Here is a 17,496-nt window from a genome sequence, read left to right as displayed (position 1 = left end):
ACTATTGAATTGTTTTTTTTATAATTTAAAATTTTTAATTAAGTTCAGACATCTCTAGTATATGAAAATCGTGTCACTATTTTGTTAAAATTGATTTATTAATGTAACAGATCACACACACACACACATATATATCATTTCAATATTTTAAATATGAATAATCTATGTTAATAAAAAGTTATAACAGTAGATAATAATGCATGATTAATTCAAATACGCAGCAAAATATTTTAATGATAAAGACTCGATTATAAATAATAGAACTTAAATTACAAACTAATTTTCTTGGCCAACAAATTACAAACTAATAATTGAATAATCCCAATCCTATACAATAAGAAGGATGATTATTTATAAATATTTTTTGTGTAATTATTTTAATCCTACGTTGAATATTTCTTGGGCCTAATGGTTTTAGACATATCTACGCTTCCGAGCAAATTGGAAAAAGTATAATTAACGTTTCGTGCAGTTTCTTCATATATACCATCTTTTACACTCAATAGGATTCATCCTACTAATCATACCAATAGTTAACCTAACAGGTGCTCAGCGCCAATTTTCAAGTACGCACCTCTTCTCTGTGTCACTTGGCAAGATCTTAATCTAGAAAAAATCTGTATTCTTTTGGTACATATTTATGTCACAGAAAACTTAAAACAGATCTCAATCGTAATAAACTGCCAACTATAGCCAGCTATATATAATATATAAAAGGAAACGGCCCTGCACACGTACATGCCTAAAAAACCTGACTATAAACTAAGACCTGCGTTCAAGCTAATAGGAAGAATGAGATTGAGTAGGGTGGATATGAGGGACCATTGCGGCGGAGACCATGGTGTTGACGCCGCACATGGCGTGGCCGCGGCACAGCCGGTAATAACCGTGCTCACCCCATTTTTTGCCCCATGAATTCTTGATGATCCAATACGGCTTGTTCTTCAGTCTCAGAATAGAGAACCCTTTGGCTCCATACCCAACCAGCAACACCCCGTGGTTCAACCTTCTCCTGCTGCATATAAGAGGGCACGACACTCCCCCTATGTATGTTTGCATGAACACTGAATTTATTCCCACTGCACAATCATCAATCGATTTACTATCATCATCATCCATATACAAATATTCCTTTGTCCGCCAATATGAAACGAGTATGAGGCTTACTGGAAAGAGGGCCGTGATGGACTAAGTAAGCGGCGATTTGGGACTCGTCCATGGGGATGTTGGTGAAGTTGGAGACTCTGACGGCTACTTTGTGTGGATCGAACTTGCATTGGCCTTGTCTTCCAGTGTAGGGATAAGAACTCTCTTCTTCCAACCCACCTGCCTCCATCAAGTAGCTATACGCATTTGTCATCAGACCTCCTCTGCACCCTTGGTCGCACTCTGTCTTGTCTCTTACGTCACACTATATATATACATGACATCAACAAATATAATCAGCACCATGCATGGCTTTTTTATGATCTCGATCGTGTTCCCACACACGCACACACCCACCTTGTTGTCACAGTCTACAAGCTGCTGCTCACTCAGACTCAGAAGCTTCCCGGTTGCAATAAAATTGGCTCCTTCTAAAGCTCCTGTTGTGCTGAAAGCCCAGCATGATCCACATGCACCCTGCACCGAGTAGATATATTATGGCGATGATGTATCACTTCTGAATCTTCTCTATGACTTACCTAGTGTATGTTTTAATTTCTCCTCCTAAGTGATGCTCAGTCTAGTTCAGAAAATTTATATATATATATATATATAAAGGTGTATACATGTGTGTAATTATTCAGCATATAGCAACTCGGATATAATAGTACAGCTAATTTAAATATATATATATATATATATATGTAGTAAATATTTTGCTTTACCTGCATCTTAACTTCAGTAACAGCCCCTTTTTCTCTCCAGTCAAAGCTCTCCGGAAGATCTTCAACATCCAAGGGCGGTGCTTCACCCCCGGTTTGGCCATCGGTGATCCCATTGATCCCAGATCCGCTTTTGAGACCGGTATAAAGCTGCTCGAACTCCTCTGGCGACAGATCAGAGAAGGGCGTGACGCCGTGAACCGCGGTCGGGTCTAGGGCCTGGTGCTCCGCCGCTCTGATCAAGTTGTCGGCGAAAATCCTGAGGCGGTGGAGGTACTCCTCTCTGCTGGAGTAACTCTTCTCGTAAGTTTCCATGAAAATTCGGAACTTATTCTCGGCGCCGATAATATCCTTGTCTCTGAGACTGAGCTTCCCTTCACCTCCGAGGAGCAACGCGGACAGCGTGAGAACGAAGAGGAAGATGGAAGCACGTGCCCTGCGCTTGACATCTAGGCCTGGATTCACCATATCTCCTAGTGCTGTTCTGCATGCAATGGCAAATCTTCAGCTTGGGTTTCCTGGGCATAAAGGGAGATTCTCGTGGATGTGAAATGACACATTTGACCTCAGAAGAGGACGCAGTGGTCAGGATTAGTATCGAGGGTATTAATGTAAATGGAGGTGAGTTTGGAAAGGTTGCAGAAGCATATAGTGGAGGTGGCCGATGATATTGCTTGACATGCAAAGCAACACGTGGACAGTGGGAAATATGGAGATTTTTATTATTGAAAACTCGGCAAAACATACACTCCATGTCACTAACTCTTGTAATTTAGTTTGTCACATGCACAAAATGTAAATGCAAGGCCAAATGATAGCAATGATTTAAGGGCAAAAGTAATAACGCCACACCTCTCCGAGATTATGTAATATAATATGTAGTAGAAAATATTTATGTTTGTATAACAAAAAAGAAAATGTTTATGCTGCAGTGCGGATAATGTACTGAATTATACTATATATATATATATATATATAAATATTCATGTATTTTATATATTTTTTCAATAAAAATTGTTAAAAAACAATAAGTCATATTATTATATTACGAAACTTTGTTGGGATCTTATATCAAAAAGGAACAGACTCTTGTCTCTCGGTGAAGATCTTACAGGACAATATATATATAAATATATATACATACACATATATATAATATTATTGTGGGATGCCTTTTTACATCGATTATTTTAAATTTTTTTATGTGGATTAAAAGGGTTGGGAAAAATTCTATTGTTAAAAATAGAATTTTTCACATTGGTTGTATTTTTTTAATATATAATTTGTTTTTCAATACATTCAAAACTTAAACAAGTAAATTATACAAAATATTTAGCAAATATAAACAGTCAACTAGCCAACAAATTCAGTTATTATACAGTAAATTAAACGCATATACATAACTAGCATAATATTTCTATACTAATCAATCTATATATATTTTCAACTATCAATTGGCACCCTATCATATTGAAAAGTACTCTTGGAGAATTTAATAAGTCAAGTTTTCTCAAATACTATCAATCTTCTTATCATTATAGGGCTCCAAATTATCAAAAATTTAAAGAATAAAATCAATCAAAATAACATTACAAGATGTTAAGTGAAAGAATTTAAATTAAAATTACAAAATCAAATAAATATTTTATGCAATTTTGTGGTACTTCCCACTTCAACTATTTTATACATATAATGAATAATATAATACCTACATTCTGTTTGTCATAGTTGTTTATGACATTGAAAATAAATAAAAAGTTAGAATTAAACTAACATGTGTATGATGATTAAAGATAGAAGCTAAGTGTTTATACTCATCTTCAAGTGAATCTAACAAATCGTTATTTCTTCCTTACATAATCCAGTTGACATATAATATATTTGAAGCATTCTATTATTAATTATAAATGAAAAATATTAAAAAGTATAAATATAATAAGAAATAATGTTTTACAAAAATAAACTTACTTACTTATTGAAAATCTATTTAATCTCATCACTTGGTTTATTTCCAAGAAACAAAACCAATATACTAAAGCTTAAGAAGGGTAAGGAACAAAAAGTGATCAATGATATCTACAACATAAAAAAAATTATTAATGTGTATAAAGTAACATGAAAAACCTTTATAAATATATAGATATGAATAAAAAAAATACTTGCCCATCAATAATCGACACTAGATAACATTATAACTTTGTATCTACCACATGATTCATCATGTATGTCTTCCTCTAATGTATCGCATTGTTCTTCCCCTACAAAGCTTCCAAGCATAGAAATTTGAATTTTTCCTTTTTTGTTCCTCATTTCATAGTAAACATTATAAAGGTGCCTGTTATTGAAATGTAGTCAAAATATTAGTGCTATGAAAGAAAACTAGATAAAATAGAGAAAAGTGAATAGAAAAATTACAAGATTTCTAATTTGGCAAATAAGATATCCAGCTCCTTTAAAGTTAAGAACTTCAGAAGGTTTTTTTTGTCAATTGGAAAAACATATTATGTTTTAAAACCCACGACCCCTAATGGCATTTTAATATTAACGGCTTATGTCATATTCTTGCAAATTTAATGTAATGTTGCTAGACAAGAAAATTTCTCAACATCTTTAGGTTCCTATTAACATCAGAAGAGTTATATAAATAATTAAATAAATAGAGTTGGAAAACGAGCAGGCTTGGCCCATAAGGGCTTAGCTCATGCTCATACAGGCTCGACCCTAAGCCCATAAGCTCGGTTTCTCATTTATTGAGGCCTAAATTTTATTTGAATGGCTCAGGATTAGGCCCATAGGCCTTATTTTTAAAAAATTTAAAATAAAATTAAACATTATAAATTAATTAAAATATTTTAAAATTCAAAATAAAACAAATCAAGATTCTCATAATCTTCAAGAAATTAAGCACCACATATTTAAAAGACTATATTAATTAGAATATTTTTCAATCTAAATCTAAATCCCTATCATCATTATCATCTATAAATAAAACATTTGAACAAGGTACTAGGCATTGTGAAAATATCAAACCTGCACATATTCATTTCATTTCAAATATAAATAAAATGTTATTTTCATTTCAAAATCTACACATATTCAAATCCCAAACAACTTATCAGGTACAGCTAGATTAAAGAAAGTTTTAGAAATCAAATCAAATTCATGACTCAAACATAAATTCATATATATGATCAGCTTATGAATGTCAACATGTGCTTGTGCTGGTTTAGCAGCTTGACCTAACAGTTAATCATAAATTTAACTACTTACAATCCCTTTCGTAACTGTAGCAACCTCTGAAGTGATATACTCCCTTTTCTTCATCCTCTTAGCCTTCCATTTTCTATGGTAAGTTGGGTGAGGTGGGGGCTAAACAATATAGAGGAGGTTCGTTTTGCTACTTCCTTCATTTTCTTCTTATATTCCTCCATCAACTTCCCTATATTCTCGATAAGACATGTAATGGGGATATTCATTTTATGTTTATATCGTTATAGTTGCAGTACTTAATTTTTGTGAAAATGAAAAAAAATTAAATCAATGAAATTATATTAAACAACTTTAAATAAAAAGTGACGACTTATTACTTGAAGTCCAAGGTCACTCTGAGATGCCACAAACTATCTCCTTATATCTTGATCAAGAAAATTGTACCCTTAACATAGATCCTGACTTGCTTTCTTCCCATTTGTACAGATATACTTTATAGTCAATGTTGATTTAAAAATCCTTTCAACGCTCACAAACATCCTTTAACCAATGCTTCTCCATCTCAAGGGTAACAAGAATATCATAAGTTAGCTATAAATTAATTAAGTTTTAAGTAAATTAAATGTTTTTAAAAAATACTATAAAAATAATAGTTCTAAAGTTAAAAGTACTTACTAAAATTTCTTCCTAAACTTGATCCTTAATAGCTTGTGATACTTCTTTTCAATCCTTACATAGAACAGTAATCTTGCCACAAGTATGAATGCCAATGAAGTTGATAAATCGATCTCCCTCAACACCAAGTAAAACTAAATCTGAACTAAGTTCAATATGTAACCTCCCTATAGTCTCATGATGTATGGCTAACTCTCTTAATTTTGTAGGGCCTCTACCCCATTCTTACCAAGTGAACTAGTAGTGTTATTACCTCCTCCAAAACCTTCCGCACATACACATATGGCTGTTGGAAACAACAAGGTGAGATGGATCAGAAATATAAAAATAGAAGTAAAAAGGCAAGAACAAATATATACGAAATAAAATAAAATAAAATAATAAACCAAATAAAAAACTATTACTTTATTCACTCTTCCAAATTCCTTCACAACGATAATCTCTAATAGCATAGTCATTATCTATTTCATCCACTACACTTAATTGAAGTAAATTTGTTATGAAAAATGAGGTCTCGTCAAGATCAAAACTAGAGTCATCATCACTATCCACTTCAACAATTTATTTTTTTGCCTTAAAGAATAATATACAACTATTTGTTAGATTGGTCACAATAAAACACCTGTTTTGCTTAATTTGCTAAAATGAAGAGCTCATTAGTGTGACCCACCCTATCAAGATCTATTAAAGTAAATCCAACAATCTTGTCTATCTAGATGCTACTCCTATATGAGCTTACTTATATTTGAAAACAACAATTTTGTATTTGGTGCAATTAATCTCCCAAATCTCTTCAATAGTTTCATAATAGGTCATTGGTACCCATTTTAGGTTTTTATTTTTCGAACTAAAAAAATGCTAAGTTTTAGTCACCACTATCACTTTACTATTCTGCACAATACTTTTTTCATATTGGGCTTTCGTATATAATGAATACCTATTTATATCAAACTTGCCCTAGCACACAACCTCAAATGAGGCCCCTCAATTAATATTTTATCGTATAAAAGACATTAGGTTTGTTGTGAACCTTTTCTTCAAAACACTTGATAAATGTCTTGTTGTGCTCATTTGCTAGTTGCATATCATTCTTTTTTGAGTTTTTGTCCTTCAACATCTATTTGTGAGCATTTAAGTAACATTAGACTTCTTCTATTTTATTTAAGATGTAAAGATGAGCTTGCAACATCTCTTCACGGCACATACTCTTCACTTTGACACCTGTGTTCCCTTACTTGTGAGAATAGTCTCCTCATGGTGATATTTAGGAACTCCAACAACCTTTAGCCCATTTAGGTATGTGGTATAAAACTCAAAGGTCTCTTCAACAATATATCTTTTAACAATTGAGGCTTCAAGACGATATGGATTCTTCAAATATCCTTTAATATTTTCATGTAATGCTTAAATGAGTACATTCATCTAAGATAAACAAGATTATGGAGATTATTTCCTCACTAAGTAAATAATTAAATGTACCATAATATAAAAAAGTTGGAGGAAAGTACATATCTAATTAACACAAAATGATATAACATTCATTTTTTGATTCATTGAACTCATCAGAGTTAATAACTTTGCTGCAAATAGAATTAAAGAAACTATACAGCCTTGTAATTACATGCCTCACATCATCTTTCAATATGCCTTAAATAGCCATCAGTAATAACTGTTACATCAATACATAGCAATCATGAAACTTCAAGCTTATTAACTTCAAATCTTTTATCGACACAAGATTTTTCACATTAGAAGGATATCTTTATAGCACTTTAATACCATGTAAATACCCATTAAGGCTTACTTTCTCCTTTTTTGAAAGTATGTGGGCTTCTAGGGGCAAATAAGTCCTCTTTTCCTTTTCTTATTGTGCAAATAATCATTCTCTTATTTTCATCTCTGCCAAATCTAGTCTAGTATTAATTCCATCCTTAGTCTTTTCATTAATGTGCAGAAGTGTACCTACAAGACCATCACAAATAGTTTTCTTTACATGTATCATATCAAGACACCACCAACATGAAAGACAAAAGAAAATAGACTTCTTTTTTAACAAATTCTTCTCAATTGCAATCTTTTAATTCTTACTATAGGTTACATTAATCTTCTTCACCCATTTGTAAACTTGTTCCCTAATTAATGATTTGGGAGTAAAATCATGTTCTTGTGAGTCGTTAAAAGCTTTTTTTAATCTATAATAAGGATGGTACCAATCAAAAAATCTTCTATGATCAAGGTAGATCGTCTTCTTTTAGTACTTCAGATGATAAGTATGTGTGCCTTCTTCATAAATAAGACATGTTTTATGTCCCTTGACATTGTACCCAAAAAAATTTTCATATCTAAGAAAGTCATTTATTGTGCAAAATATTATGGCATATAGTTTAAAGGATTGCTGTCAATAAGCATAAAAAATATTGATACCCTCCTCCCACATCATCTTTAAATCCTCAATCAAGGGTGCCAAATAGACATTGATATCATTTTTATGTTGTTTTGGTCTTAAGATCATCATGGTTAACATTATATACTTACATTTCATACTCAACTCATGAGGTAAATTGTAAATAACCAAGAAAATTGGCCACATACTGTGTGTTGCTGAGATTACCAAAAGGATTAATTCTATCAGTACAGAATCCAAATTGAAGGTTTCTTAGCACGCTACCAAAATTAAGAAATTTTTGATCTATTGTCTTCCATTGAGAAGGAGAATCAGTCAACTGCTAAATTTTACCATCAGATATTATCTTATCAAAATAATCATATCAAGTTCTTTACATCCTTAGCATTAGAAAACAAATGCTCAAATTCTGATATTATTAGAAGATACTATGGCACCTTCAAGGGTAATCCATTCTCATTATCATCACTACTTACATCCTTATTTACTTTGCATCATGACATCCTATATTTTGGACACTTTTGCATACTCATTTTTGTACAATATACAATCATTAGGACAATTGTATATTTTTTATATTGCATACCCATTGATCACAAGATTTTTTTAGCCTCATAATAAGCACATTACCATTGGGAAACATATCTCCCAACAATTCAAGCAACTAAATAAAACTTGTATCGATCTACCCATATCTTGCTTTTAAGTTAACCAATCTTAACACACTTATCAAATGTGTATATTATTTATACCCCAAATACAAAAGGCTACTCTGCATCGCTTTGTAAACTCTTGTATGCATATGCTTGTGTAAAGGATTTCATTTCAATATCAGGGATCATATCTTCTATTCATCATCTTAGGCATTCTCACCTACTTCATTCTCTTGGAACATAGAACCCAATCATTCAGTTTCACCATGCCCATTTTTTATACCTTAAATTTATCTCATCACAAAGCAAGTGCTTTCTTATTTCATTAATACCTAGTCGACTCTCATTTACACATTTTACACATGAATAAAAATATAATCCATTTTTACGAGGAACATGTCTTTTAGCAAATTCAAGAAAATATTCAACCATGTTATTATATTCTTCACTTGTTCTTCTAGCATTCATCCAACTGCAATTCCTTGTTTAACTACCTAATTAATCAACATAAAAAAGTTATATTCAAAAATTTCTTAACTTAATTTAAAAATTTTGACAGAGTTTTCCATTAAAAAAATGACTTCCCAAAATTTCAACACTCATAAAATGGAACACTATAAACTCAATAACAAATAAACTCAACAACAAATAGAAATATCCAACAACAATTATAAATATATATTAGAAACAAATCAATCACAATACCAAAATATAAGCTTTATAAAATTATAAAAAATCAAATCATTTCAAATCTCGTCAACAATGAAGTTCTAATCAAACTCTCAAGTATTATAAAATTTAAGTATTATAAAAATTTTAAAAAAATTGACAAAGTGTCCCTTAAAATTAGACATCCTAAAATTTCAACAGTTACAAATATCATTCAGCAACAAATGAAAATAAGCAACATTCCAAAGAAAATAATTATAATAAATTAAAATTAAAATCACAAATACCCATCTAATATGTATTTCACAAGTTAATGGAAAATTAGAAAAACTAAAGATTAAACTTACTTGGAGTTGACAGTTGAAGAAAGTGGAATTCAAAAACCTTAACAACTTCAACAATGTAAGAAGAAGGAAGAAGAAATCATCCATTAAAAAAATTGAAGCATCAAACCAAAAACAAAAAGATAAAAAAGAATATTTTAACGACAATGGAAGGATAGGGAAGCAGGAGGAGGTAAGTGGAGGCGCACCAGTGGACCAAAGAGACGATGACAACAACGATTAAAGAGATGCAGGGAGAAAGAGGAGGAGCAACAGCGCTTTGAAACAGAAGGAACGCGGAAAGGCGAGTACGGCACGGCAAGGATATGACGACACAATGTGCGGCAAATGACAGACGCGTGACTCAAATATGGAAGCTTTTACTGTGTGGGAGAGAGAGAGAGCAAAGCCAGCAGAGGAAAAGACGATCGAAAACTGAACAACTGCGGCACGTCTGTTCAGTTTTTAAATTAGAAACAACATTAGTTCACCAATGCCGCTTCGATTATATATTGGTTTTTTTAATACTTCTTTTAAAAATATAAAATATTTTTTTTTAAAAAAATTAAATATTTAAAAATATAAAGCATTTTTAGTTTTTTAAAATATAATCATTACTTTTTTTTAAAAGTACCCTTATTAATAATAATTTTATATTTATTACAGGGTGTTTAATAGGAGTAAATATAAAAAGATAAAATTAATTAAAAAATAATTAATTATTTGATTGAGAGATAAAATTTGATTAAAAATATTATATATTTTTTGAATGGAGGAAGTAACAGCTATGTATAATTTTTTTGGTAGTGGTGGCTAGCTAGTTGCTTTAGTAGTATTGGCACCTTAATGTAAGTATGATGTCTAGGATACCAGCCATGTACTGGATTGTAAATATTAAATTGATTACTTAAAAAAACAAGAAAAAATTCACTAATTAGCAGGGAAGAAGTTATTAAATTATTGTAAAAATATAATAAAGTTAACTATTAAAGGAAAAACATAAATTGTGTAATCCAATGGCAAGTTATCTGAGCGGCAATGCTGCCTCCCTGCTGGCTTAAGATACAATACTAAATTTCACCTTAATAAAATATTTACCTACTTTTTAATAATGTAAGATATTTTTAATCAAATTTCACCTCAATGAAATATTTACCTACTTTTTAATTAATTTTATCTTTTCATATTTATCCATATTAAATATCTAATAATAAATATAAAGTCATTATCAATAGGGACGCTTTAAAAAAAAAGATAATAATTATACCTTAAAAAATTAAAAATATTTATATTTTTAAATATTTAACTCCTTAAAAAATATTTTATATTTTTAAACAAAGAGAATATAAATTTTCACGTAAGGAAAGTTTAAATAGTAAGGTGAATTGCTGGTCCAAAAAAAGAAAAACAGTAAGGTGAGGGAAATTTGAGCGGAGGTTAGGTTTTAAGAACTTTTAATATAATAATAAAAATTACATTAATGTCTTATGGTATTATATGTTTTAATCAATAGAACTGAAAAAAATATAATAAATTGCATTAATTATGAATTTGTAAATTATAAATGTTAATTAATAATAATTATTTATTCTTTCATTAATATTAATAACTTTTCATATTATTAATAATATTTTTTTTTAATTTTATTTATAAAATGAACCACGTCATTAAAATTTTTAATCAATTTTTTTATTTTTTATTAAATATTATAAAAAAATATATTATTAAAATATATATATATTTAAAAGCGATAACATTAATAATTTATTAAATTTTAAGATAAAATTAATAAATTTTTTAATAAAAAATGTTAAAAATAAGTTAATAAATTTTAATATTTTTTTATTATTAATAAAATATATTAAAAATAATTTATAAATAAATGATGTATGATTTATTCTGCAGGAAAGCGATTTTTCCTATATTTTCAAGCGCCTTAGTGATTTGGACGATTTTTACCCTCTCGGGAGCAGCACCCCTAACTCAGCCGTGCGCTAGAAAAGCTGCGGATTCCATTAATCGGGAGGTGTTCGTTCGAAAACCCTAAATATATTCCCAGTTGTATTCTCCAGAAACGCACTTCAATCTCTTTATCACGGGCTCGCCGACAAGGGTAAGCATCATGGTCTTCATATTTTTATACTCTCAGAGGATTTTCCTGTAAATCACTTTCCGCTAAAATTTACACGTATTTCTCATTCCTTAGGATTCGGTTTAATTGGTTGGTTTTTTAGTTTGGATGCTTTTGATTTCTAGAAATTCGTCTTCGTGGTTTGGTTTTCCCAGATTTAGAGTGAGAGAAAAGTGGCGATGGCGGGGAAAGAAGAAAACCGTATATTTGTGGGAGGCTTGTCTTGGGACGTAACGGAGCGTCAGCTCGAGCATGCCTTTAGTCGTTGCGGGAAAGTTATTGAATGCCAGGTACCATATTCGTTGAATTTTGTTTTTCCGTCATGTTTGGTTGTTCAGAAAAATGGGCAATAGGTAATTCATGTGTTTATCTTCCTTTGTAATTGCTATTGTGGCTGTACTAGTTAGCAATGGTGAAATTGGAATAATTTCTCTAGTAGGACAATGTGAGATTTGCAGTTCCGTGTCATTCTGTTAATTCAGCATTGAAAGAAAGAGAACGACTATGCATGAGCGCCTGCTAATTGTATGGCGTGCGAAAATGATTAAGTAAGAGTAACAGACATAAAGAAAATTAATCTATCTGAAGTCTAAACCAAAGATTCTTGATAAAATTGCATGTTGCTGTGTTCTTCATTTCCGTAACTCGGTTTCCTTTAGTCGCAGCTGCGAATTATTGAAAAATTCTTTTTGAAATTATTTTAATTTATAGTAGCATGTGAACATGGAGGAGAAAGTATTGCTCTTTGCCTATGATTGATGATGAGAGGTCCCTGTTTGTGCCCCGGTTTTTTTCATTACTAGAAGTAACAAGTGTAACGCATGATTTAGTAGATCTTCCATGAATTTTAAAGTTTTAATGTTATATTTTTCTTAAAGTTGATTTGATGCAACAGCAGCACTTTTTTGGATGGATAATAGCCTTAAAAATTTGTTTTTTCATGCGAAACTTTGCAAGGGCTCATGATTACTTTACTCGTGGATGTCTCATTGTAATATTCCACTAGTCATAATGTCATCTATAGAGTAAACTTGTGCCATCGCACGGACCGGAACATTATTGCTGTCTTTTGTCTACTTGTAACTGATATTTTTAATATTTTTTTTAAAAAAATCTATGGTTTTACATGTTTTATAAATTTATCTCCAACACTGAATTTTGTCTTCATGTAATTAATTCTTTCTTTTCTTTTTTGGGAAACTATGATACAGCCAGCACTCACACTTACGTACAGGCAGCATTCACATTAATTCTTATTATGGTGAAGTTCAAGCTGAATATAAATGTGGTTTTGGATATGTGAAATTGGTGCATGGAAGAATTTTAAGAAAATCAGACTGACCTGTTTGGTGTTTGTCAAAGGGACTTCTTATGAGTGATAGGTGCCAAGTTTGAGATTCATAAGTAAATTCATTATAATGGGAATGGCTTGGGCGGTTAGACTATGCTGATCAGTGGACAAGTTTTATATTAGAGCATGCCTGGATTTTGTGCTGTTGAAGTGGAACTGTGATTGAATTTGTTCAATTGAGCGATATATATCTCTTTTGCATAAGGAATTGTTTTCCCCTTTCCAATCAAAAGAAATCAATTCCTTGTCTGTACATTGGCCTCCATCGGTCACTATTATGTGGCAGTGATGATTACTTTGATACAAGCACTTCTTGTGCTGAATATTTCTCTTTTTAGCTCTAGACCCAGTTTTAATGTTTGATAAAAATTTAATTAGATCATAGAGAGTCAGAACAGAAGTTAAAGTATCATTTGATGCTTCTAGCTTTTCTGTCAGTTTAGTTTCTCCATATATATATATATATATATATAAATGTTACAAGCACTGCTTCCAATATGTTTGATTACTAATTATAGAGGCAGGGGCAGCAGATATGCCAACTTACACGCACACGAGAGTTCTGGTGAAATTACATTTTTAGTGATCTCTGGATTTAAGGTGGCATCTCTGCTCCATGCGTTTGATTGAGATATGGATTCCCTGCTGGCTAATGTGACCAGAGATAATGTCTGGGAGCTATGCTGTTTGTTTCTAACAGCTGAATGGTTGGCCATAAATTTGCTTAGTGAAATCTTTTCCATAGGACCTTTCAAAAGGTGCTAGGATTGTGTGATGCTATGTAGATCAGTTGGTGGTTTTTTGTGCCAGTTCGAAGTTTTATATGTTCGAATTCAGTTGAGGAACCTGATCTTTCCACAACTTGGAGAGTTTATAATACTTTCTCAATGGAACCTAAAACACATTTAATCAGAAATTTTCTCTAGCCTGGAAGAGTTGATGTCACAGAGGCTCAATTGAGGACCTGTGGGTACTGCGTTTGACCATCAAGAGGTTCCTAATTGTCACAGGTCCTTTGGATGCTTAAAGTGCTGGAGGTTGAATGCGATTGATTTCAATGTTTGAATATAGTTAACTGGTCAGAGGGGTTTTTGATTTTGAGTGCTGCTGCTTTTGTCACTGTTTTTTACCTGGCTCCCACATAAGACTGATTTTTCTGTCACCTTGCTGGTATGCTAAGTCAGTAAAGAGGCAGAAGAACTACCTACATGTTAGGCATATAATCCACCAGAATGAAAAACTCTGAACGTTACACTTTTGTCTCACATTTACTCAAAGATTATTGCTGCATAAGATTGCCTTCCCTTTGAGTTAACTAAGTGAAGAAGGAAGAAGAATTTCATACTGAGAAAAGGAATGATCCTCAGAGCTAATATAGTCAATATTGCACCTGTCTTGATTGTTGCCAATTCTGAATTTCGGAAACTTGATTGCTGCCAGAGATATTTTGTTTTGAGATATCCCATGTGATATTTATTATAAAATTGGATTTGGGACAGAGTGAATGCCGACTGCAGGAATGGAAGAAACCTTTGGGTTTTTGATGATTTGTTGTTATTTTTTGGCTACCCATTGTTTATACTTTCCTGTTTTCAAGTGGGAAAATAATAGTGCCCATTATAACACAGATTCTGATTGTGTAAGTCGGATGTTATTATTTTGCATTGAGAGACTGTTTAAAGGTCCATCAATCAATGAAGTTCTGAACTGCTATGGAATGTGATGAAATTGTTGCCCGGATTGGGGAAGTAATTGTTGTATGAGGTATTTTGGTGTCGCACAATTATGGGTTTTGGATGAATTGAATTGCTTAGCTCTATGAATATTCTTCCAGTGCTTTGTCACCATGACTCAAAGTAAGTCGTCTGACTACGATTTCTTCTTGTTAAATGATTCCAGCACGTCACTTTTCACTGAATTATCCTTTTAGGTAAAATACTGAAATTAACTCTCCGACAGACAACATTCTGCAATTAGGGTTTGCTCATCTTTGTATACACCTCATTCTATTTTGAATGGGGCATCAAATAATATGATGTTTATTTCAAATATAGTGATATTGAGTAGGAGGTTATGTGGCAACTAGCAACTTTTTATTTCTTAATTTTTAGTTTCAGTGCTATAAATCTATATATAATTAGAGTAGCTCTAGCTCCAGATTTGCTATTAATTTATGCAGTTTTGACCAACATTCCAGTTATTTGCTGTGTTTCTTATCTAATTTTACCTGCCCAAATAATTGTGTTTATATTCAGCAACTGTTGAAAGTTGTACTTAACTAGCATATTTTCAACATGATTTTGCCTGCACTGGGGTTGTTTGCTATCGTAAATGTCATTGAATTTATTAGCATTAGTTGCACACACTGCTATTGCTTGGCATGAAATTCTTTGCTGGTTCAACCTGTAGATCATGTTGGAAAGGGACACAGGTCGTCCACGTGGATTTGGGTTTATCACATTTGCAGATCGTAGGGGAATGGAGGATGCAATCAAGGAAATGCATGGACGGGAAATTGGTGACCGCATTATCTCTGTCAACAGGGCGCAGCCCAAGATGGGGTCAGATGACCTAGATCATGGTTACTCATCAGGTGGCAGAGGAAACTATGGGGTGGGAGGCAGGGTCGGACAGGATGACTGCTTCAAATGCGGGCGACCTGGCCACTGGGCCCGAGATTGCCCTCTGGCAGGGGGAGGTCGTGGTGGGGGTTCACTTTCTTCACGACCTAGGTTTGGAGGTGCTGGTGGACATGGGGATCGCCTTGGTGAACGTGATCGATTCATTGATGATCGTTATGATGGAGGACGTTTTGGAGACAGGGAACGCTTTGACAGCCGAGATAACAAATATGGCAACCGTGATCACTATTATAGTGACAGGTATGCAAGTTACCACACTTTATTTGCTGCCTGCTTTGATACTTTTTCCATAGTTTTTTTTTGGGAATAAAACTGTCACTATATATTACTCAATGCCTTAGAGGTTAAAAATTACAGGAGGAAAAGAAATGACCAAAGACAGGACCTTTAGGAAAAAAAAAAAACAAAACAAGACAAAAGAGAAACAAGAACTTGGAATTACCCAGGATCACTAATCCCATCAAATTTAACAATTTTTCCTTTGGTATCTCCCTTTTGATAATGTTGCATTTTTCCATAGTTTTCAAACCTCAGTACATTCAACATTTAACAAATTTTCCCTTGGTATCTCCCTTTTGATAATGTGGCATTTTGAAATACCATGATTGCATAAGCATATACATAATCGCATGACATATGAGTTCTATACATGCATCCCTATTGCTAAAGCTTTACTAAAACGGTATAGGTACAGGGCTAGCGGAGATCGGTTTGCAAATGACTCGTATGGTGGTTCAGACCGTTACCCACAAAATAGTTATGGGAAAGATAGAGCCTATGACAGGTATGGCAGTGCAAGAAGTAATGATAGGTACGGAAGTGGAGTACCAGCACGAGATCAAGGAAGGAGTTTTAGGGGCGGCAGACGTGGTGGTCCTTATGACCGTCCAAGCCGGGGTGGTCGTCCGTCTTCGTTTGACCGCTACTGATTGTTTCTTACTGTGTCAACCAGATGTTGAAATAGAGATGCTGCAATAGGGACTCTTTTTTCCATTGAGCGTTGATGACTCTGAACATTGAGTTCCATAGATTTCAGTATTTGTTAGGTTTTATTCTACGCTTTTCGGAGCTTATGCTTATATATCCTAGTGGACGCATTTATCGGCTGTGTTTTAAGAGGAGGGGCAACTCCCTTTTTCAAGGTTGCTAATTGCACATATCATGCCTGCTTAATGCTGGTGATCACATTTATATAAAGTTGCTTAATGTAATCGTATTTTGATTATGTTTTTGTTTTTGGTTCTTAATTGTTTTTTTATTTCATTATTTCCATTCCCTTTGGTTTGATCGGTTTATAACGTATAGTTTTAAAAATGTATATCAAGACCGTGAGCTGATATTGTTAGAGGTAATTTTGTTACTACTCTGTTAACCCTTTGTTGATACAGTAAAAATATGCTGATGACATGTAAATAAATTGACCAGATATGATTAAAAATAAAAGGTAAATAGAAAAAAAGCTTTATTTTATTTGTGGCTTAGATAAAATGTGAGATGAATGTGAGGATTAGTTCATGTTACTCAAGGGGCTAACAGAATTAAATACAAGTAAAATAAAATTTATCCGTGT

At 32.6% G+C, this 17,496-nt stretch overlaps 2 protein-coding genes across 4 annotated transcripts; one reads left to right on the top strand and one right to left on the bottom strand.

Moving 5' to 3' along the window:
• Positions 1-737: 737 nt before the first annotated feature.
• On the bottom strand, positions 738-2,336 carry LOC129320895 (probable cysteine protease RD19D). Its single transcript, XM_054966567.1, has 4 exons — positions 1,872-2,336; positions 1,504-1,623; positions 1,168-1,411; positions 738-1,079 (listed from the first exon to the last, which is right to left on the bottom strand). Exons 1-4 carry the CDS (start codon positions 2,334-2,336, stop codon positions 781-783), a joined length of 1,128 nt encoding a protein of 375 aa, XP_054822542.1. The 3' UTR covers positions 738-780.
• A 9,415-nt stretch (positions 2,337-11,751) lies between these two features.
• On the top strand, positions 11,752-17,151 carry LOC129284772 (glycine-rich RNA-binding protein RZ1C). Of its 3 annotated transcripts, none has more exons than XM_054920251.1 (4): positions 11,752-11,915; positions 12,089-12,223; positions 15,694-16,166; positions 16,621-17,151. In XM_054920251.1, the coding sequence occupies exons 2-4, from the start codon at positions 12,113-12,115 to the stop codon at positions 16,853-16,855; spliced, it is 819 nt and encodes a 272-aa protein (XP_054776226.1). In that variant the 5' UTR covers positions 11,752-11,915; positions 12,089-12,112; the 3' UTR covers positions 16,856-17,151. The 3 variants fall into 3 exon arrangements, with proteins under 3 accessions (XP_054776226.1, XP_054776217.1, XP_054776234.1); XM_054920242.1 differs by having other exon boundaries at positions 11,756-11,915; positions 16,615-17,151; XM_054920259.1 differs by lacking the exon at positions 11,752-11,915 and adding an exon at positions 13,145-15,140 and having other exon boundaries at positions 12,088-12,223; positions 16,615-17,151.
• Positions 17,152-17,496: the final 345 nt, after the last annotated feature.

The sequence above is a fragment of the Prosopis cineraria genome, unplaced genomic scaffold (assembly GCF_029017545.1).
Source record: "Prosopis cineraria cultivar Desert tree isolate PC_DT_omini unplaced genomic scaffold, ASM2901754v1 PC1, whole genome shotgun sequence".
Lineage (NCBI taxonomy): Eukaryota > Viridiplantae > Streptophyta > Magnoliopsida > Fabales > Fabaceae > Prosopis > Prosopis cineraria.
The sequence above is the reverse complement of the archived record's forward strand: the minus strand, read 5'-3'. Positions and strand labels throughout refer to the sequence as shown.

What these genes read in the sequence shown, in the direction of transcription:
- LOC129284772 (XM_054920242.1), top strand. Translation starts at nt 12,113, where the DNA reads ATGGCGGGGAAAGAAGAAAACCGTATATTTGTGGGAGGCTTGTCTTGG. An exon ending in GGAAAGTTATTGAATGCCAG is followed by an intron (nt 12,224 to 15,693) that starts GTACCATATTCG and finishes TTCAACCTGTAG; the next exon opens with ATCATGTTGGAAAGGGACAC. An exon ending in GATCACTATTATAGTGACAG is followed by an intron (nt 16,167 to 16,614) that starts GTATGCAAGTTA and finishes AAAACGGTATAG; the next exon opens with GTACAGGGCTAGCGGAGATC.
- LOC129320895 (XM_054966567.1), bottom strand. Translation starts at nt 2,336, where the DNA reads ATGGTGAATCCAGGCCTAGATGTCAAGCGCAGGGCACGTGCTTCCATC. An exon ending in TTGTAGACTGTGACAACAAG is followed by an intron (nt 1,412 to 1,503) that starts GTGGGTGTGTGC and finishes GTATATATATAG; the next exon opens with TGTGACGTAAGAGACAAGAC. An exon ending in CCATCACGGCCCTCTTTCCA is followed by an intron (nt 1,080 to 1,167) that starts GTAAGCCTCATA and finishes ATGATTGTGCAG; the next exon opens with TGGGAATAAATTCAGTGTTC.